The sequence below is a fragment of the Halyomorpha halys genome, unplaced genomic scaffold, assembly GCF_000696795.3.
Source record: "Halyomorpha halys isolate HHAL.00 unplaced genomic scaffold, Hhal_1.1 Scaffold87.1, whole genome shotgun sequence".
Taxonomy (NCBI): domain Eukaryota; kingdom Metazoa; phylum Arthropoda; class Insecta; order Hemiptera; family Pentatomidae; genus Halyomorpha; species Halyomorpha halys.
Window position 1 is genome coordinate 393,120 of NW_027115705.1, and position 5,974 is coordinate 399,093.

Sequence of the window (5,974 nt, forward strand, 5' to 3'; positions counted from 1 at the left end):
ATGGACATATGATTTTTAGTAAGTCAAAAAACAAAAACAACTACTCTCAGTTGTTATTAATTGAACAAAAAACAGACAGATAACTTCTTAGCGTCTCAGTCTGCGCACAAATCGTCCCCTCACTCGTAGTTGCCAGCATTCTGGTCATCTCCGTCGTCTTCATCATTTTAACCAGGCAGGCTAAAACTACTTCGGCTCATCCTCCAAGAGGACAAGGCGGACGGAGTACATCCTTTTTCCAATCTACCTCCACGAGAACATCCACTCAGGACAGCAACCACAACTGGGTTCTATCAATCACCGGTAATATAAGACTTTTTTTCCTCTATTGTTCAACATCAATATAATTTTTTAATAGTTTTAAGTAGGGTTGAGTTCCTTTTTTTTTTTTTTTATTTTTCTAGTTTATATGTTTGTATATATATTTTTTACAGTTTATTATCTACAATTATTTAAAATATAATAATAACAAAATTCAGCAGTTCATTTATTTTATTTTCAGCACTATTCACGGTTGGGTCAGCAAAGGTTCCTTTTAAACCCCTACACACCTAACAAAGGTCATGAAAAAGATAACAATGGTCTAGAAAATTCCAAGATAGATTCAACATTGTTCAATTTAACCCATTGGAGTAAATAAAAACATCTGAAGGCTGTTATTAAAAAATCTCAGCTTGATATCCATAACCATCTTTCTTGATTCTTATATCCATCTAACATCCAAGCTAAAGGGGTTGTTAAAGTCAAGTTCACTACATTCGACTACTAATCCATCTCTGCTCATCACATTAATGTTCCAAATTTCTTAAGAAGCGACAGCTTGAGGATATGAACATAGAATAAGTGAGCTATTGAAATGTTATTTTTAAAAACCAATAGGTGCTAAATACAATTTTTTTAAAAATTTAGAAACATGATATGCACAATTTTATTTTGCATTCAGCATGTAAAAAATTAAATAAAACAGCCAAGAAAGAATTCCCATTTTTTAGTAAACATAGTTGTGTAATAAAATAAAATAGAAAAGTAGGACAATAAACATAAATATTAAAAAATCAATTTTTAATTTTAAATAATTATTTAATTAACAAATAAATTAACACAGAGTTATAAAGGCTAACATTATCTGTATTTACAACATATACAAAGAGAACAAGAATATACAGACACTTTACAAAATGTACATATTATGGAACAAAGCACATTCATTTGGCATAAAATTTGGTTAAGTTTCTTCATTAAAGAGGTCCAATCTCATTATAAACCACAACACGATGACTTTCTTCTCCTTTCTATAAAATTCAGCAATCTTTCTACAGGAGCTGTCCAATCTGAATCATTCTGAAAACAAGTAATGACATAACTGTGAAAAATATTATGTACAAAAATAATTATTATATACGCTAAAACAAAAATAATAATTAGTGTAAAGTGATAAAACTTTGTGTCCAGAGGTTTAGACCATTAACAACATACGATAAATACAACATTAGACCAAATGAATATATACCACATTCAGGACGTTAAGGTCTTCTAGCTGCTGAAAGATGAGGAAAAAGAAGTTCAGACAAATTCTAGATGATTTTAAATTGTATGAACTTGTTTTTTCTCATCACTCCCTGCTAGAAGATGTTGATGTTTGCAGCTTTACCATGTTACAATAATACTAATAAATCCTAGAAATAAATAAATATGTATTTCCAGATGATTATTGTACAAATACATACTCACAGTCATACCTCAGATGATAGATACCGATTTAGCCCAATATTTCTTTTGTAATGAAGTGTTGATAGTTGAACATAGATTAATATGGTTTTATATTTTTTTAATTATGAACTACAAAACAAAATTCTACAATGTGGTTTCATTAATAAATGTCTGAGTCTGCTAAGTTAATTCTTAAACACAGAATTAATTCATAATACTTAAGAGAAGTAAAAGAGAGGATTAGTGAAGTTTTAATATAATTATGTCTTGAGATCTCACTAAATTTTTATGAGTCAAGATTCTATGAGAAAAAAAAACTTTAAATCAATCCGAAATTAATTGATAATGTTTTTCAAATTATAGTAAATATTCAATAATTATTTGAAATTCTGTCACAAAAACTCCTTAAAATTAAGAAAATCTATTCAATTCAGCTTATGTTAAACTACCTTAGCTAATATTTATAATGAACTTCGATAATAAATTCTACATATTTAAATGATATATTTCTAATGGTAGTAACAATAAAAACAAACTAAATAAATTATTAAGAGACCTCTTTAAACCATGGCGACAGGAGTAAACTGTTGGGCAAAGCCCTTTCATCAGGATCTGGAGCCAAAGCTGACGTAACTAGAAACAATGCATCTTCAGGAACACCGCTGAAGTAATCAGGAGGAAAACTGTAATTGGCGGTGCAAATATTGTTGAATGTTTCTTCTGGGCAATCATCAAGGAAAGGTGAAACACCACTGGAAAATTAAATATAAGGTATTAGAAGATTTACAATATAATTAGTTTTTAATCATTAAAATTATATGCAGTCAATAAAAATAATTGCATAAAAGATTAAATATACACATAATTACCTGAGAGCCACATAGAGCAGAACTCCCAAACTCCACATATCTGAAGAGTGAGTTGTTACAGCTGTAAGAGCTTCAGGGGCGGCAAACTCTTGATCAGGCTCAGTAGGTCCAAAGTCAACCAGCCTTACAGTACCATCACTTTCGACGAGAACATTTTCTGGCTAAACAAACAAATAACAAAATTAATAAAAAATGTGAGATGCTGTAACATTTTAAGCATCTTATTGCATATAAAAATAAAAAATACTGTAATTTATTGCATGATAAAACATTATTTGTTTATGAAAAAAAACTTTAATTTATTGAAAGGATAAAAAATTATTTATTTATGATCATCAATCCCTTATTTAATTATGGTCAAAGTGAAATTTCCGTGATCATTATAATAGAAATATTACGTGATAATCTAATACTATTCTTGGTACACATAAAATATCATTGTTGTTGATATAATACATAAGGCTAGACATGAAAATATGAAATAAGCAGTATGATTTATTAAAGTAATACCTTTATATCTCCATGCACTACATGCTGTGAGAGAAGATACTGCAAGGCATAAATCATCTGCAGAAATAATTTTTTTATTTTAGCTTCTTTTCCTTGCACACTGCAGATATGTTCAAGAATTTGTGACCCCTTCACTCTGGAAAAAAATTATATTGATAAAAAACTAGGATATCTATGCATATCATTGATGATTACAGAGGCTCAAATTAAATAATTAATCTGCATTAATGCAATATTTTAAAAATCTTCTAAAACAAATCCGCAATATTTTAACAATATCATCAGGTATGAAAAAACAATAGTATTATTATGAATAAAAAATAAATACTTTTGTTTCTATAAAAAAAACAGTCAAATCTAAAAAAAATTTTGGTCACATTTGCTGAACTTATTAAGAGATAATATACCGCATAATATTTCAAATACTAACAATTCTACTGCAGCTAAATATACTTCAAATAATTTAGTCTAAAAATAGGTTATTATCATGAAGACTTATTATCTGCTTATTATACACATACCTGGTCATAACAATGGTGTCCAAGTGATCCTTGGGTGATTCAGTGAAGAGAGCTAAACCTGAGACAATGTTCCTGTGACACAATCCTGATAGTTTCTTATATTCATCTTTGGGTCCATCTTCTGAAGGCAGTCTTCTCCTATCTATGATCTTCAATGCAACTTCCTGACCAGTAACTACGTCCTTTCCCAAGTACACTTCACTATACTTTCCTATTCCTATAAATAAAACAAACTAGATAGAACTCAAATTTAATAGAAATTCGTAATAAAAAAAATCATTTAGTAAAGACGAGACACAAAAGATAAAGAAGTGGAACCCAACCTGTCCTGTATACCAGATGGCGAATAATAACAATGACTCAACTTCTGGCATTTTACCACAATAGTGTACCTTTTTTTTAATTCGATTAAATTTGGAAATTTTTCGTTTGTGAATTCTAGAAAAAATTCTTACCAAAATGAGTCTAAGTGTGAACATAATTCTTTGTAAATATTTCAAAAGTGATTTCAATTAGCAGAGTTTTTGAATTCTCAGATATGATATATCTTGGTCATGGTTGGATTAATTTTCATTATAATATTAAGTATGATTAAAAAATAAAATAAAATTTAAAGCCAAAATAAAAAAATTATTGTACTAGGCCAGTTTTAGTTGGTGAGTCATGGTTTGTCATTAGTCAACAAGTAAGGAGGGTAGGCAGGATTGCAAAAACCCTCTCCCTTATAACTCAGGGCATCATCCCTAAGTGGAAAGACTGTATCAAAGACCACTAAGAATGAGTTGTTACTGCATTGTATAAAAGTTTAATGTTTTAAAGTAGGTCTGAGTAAATAAAAATAGTTTAAACTTTATATTATATTCTTTGTTTGGTAATTATTCACAATTTAAAGATATACTTCCCCTTTAATGGGTATTAAAATACATTTTTTTAAATAAATAATATGTTTGAATCCATTTAAACATGATCTAAGGATTTTAGGAATTTTGAATGTCAATATATATTTTTTGTATTATAAACTTCTCAGCCTTTAATATTACAGTATATGAGTATGAACTTTATATAGGGTAAAAAGTATAACCATAGGTTAATATAGACCTCAGCTCAAAGAAAGTATGTCGATAAGTGTAAATTTCACCCAATTTATATCAGATTTGAATACATGGTGGATTCAGTACATCTTTGATTATTTACAAGAGTTAATAAACCCATATAGAAAGCTATTGCTAAATAAAAAACCTACACTCTACAATGGAGCAAACCTTGTGTGTTTCATTACAATGTTAATTAAAATATTATTTTTTTCCAGCACAGTATTATCAGAGATTTACAAAAAAAATTAATTCAGCAATTGGTTATAAGGTTGTTGTTGTTTTTTTAAAATAAACATCAAATATCATTAAACAAAAGAATTGAATATTCTGTTTTGTATTTTTTCTTGTAATTACACCAATCATTGTCGCAAACAAAAACAAAAGTATTATTCTCTTACTTCAAATATGAAAATTGTTTGCGGCATATACTCACAGATATTGTGTTAAAAGTATAACTTTCTTAACCCATAGAAATTATCTTCAATTTTTCATGATAAAACTAATTTAAAACTTATCACATAAATCAGAAAAAAAATTTAATATTATCTGAACTTCCTAACAGATCTTTTATAACAATGCAACACACACTCATAGAAAGGTGGAATTATTTCATCACAGTTAAAGTCAAATAATGTAACAATTAAAACAACAATATTTTACAAAAATATTTTATATTTAATCCACTATTTTATGATTGATTAAGTTAAGAATATAAAGGAATCTACAATTATTTATAAATAGTTAATAATAACAAATTAATAACACACTTCAATAAATATGATTGAAGAAATATTCATTCATTCAAATTTCGATCAATAAAACAAAAAAAAATCAATAAAATAACAGTTCAGAATACTAAAAAATACTAGTTCCTATAATTACCGAAAGAGTCCAGCACCATTCAAATGACCGTTTTCAAAGTCAAAATAAAGGTATAAAATATTTTTATTAATAGTTCAACTAACTGCCGAAAGATAGCGACGCCAATCAAGAAAAGTAGAAAACAATAGTTCTGAAATCCACAGCAAGAGGCCAGCACCATCCAGGCAGCCATACCTGTAGCTCTACGAAAATATTTTGTTTTGTATTAGGATATTAGGAAGATACAGGAGCTCAACAAGACCGTCGGACCCTTTCGCGTGTGTTGGAACAAACCACATCAGGTATGTTCCAACACAAGTCTCAACTATCTGATCCGATCGAGTTGTCTAGATGGTGCTGGTCTCTTGCGGCGATTATTGGAATTATTATTTTCTACATTTTTTTTTTT

General features: G+C 28.6%; 1 protein-coding gene across 1 annotated transcript in view; it reads right to left on the minus strand.

Moving 5' to 3' along the window:
- Nucleotides 1-1,055: 1,055 nt before the first annotated feature.
- LOC136795076 (myosin light chain kinase A-like) overlaps nt 1,056-5,974 on the minus strand; it is an 11,121-nt gene continuing 6,202 nt past the window's right edge. Inside the window, exons 3-7 of the mRNA XM_067052721.1 lie at nt 3,611-3,827; nt 3,090-3,225; nt 2,580-2,740; nt 2,267-2,462; nt 1,056-1,341 (exon numbers count right to left, since the gene is read on the minus strand). Of these exons, the coding sequence (XP_066908822.1) occupies nt 1,258-1,341; nt 2,267-2,462; nt 2,580-2,740; nt 3,090-3,225; nt 3,611-3,827 (794 nt within the window). The 3' untranslated portion in view covers nt 1,056-1,257. The remainder of the gene's footprint in view (nt 1,342-2,266; nt 2,463-2,579; nt 2,741-3,089; nt 3,226-3,610; nt 3,828-5,974) is intronic.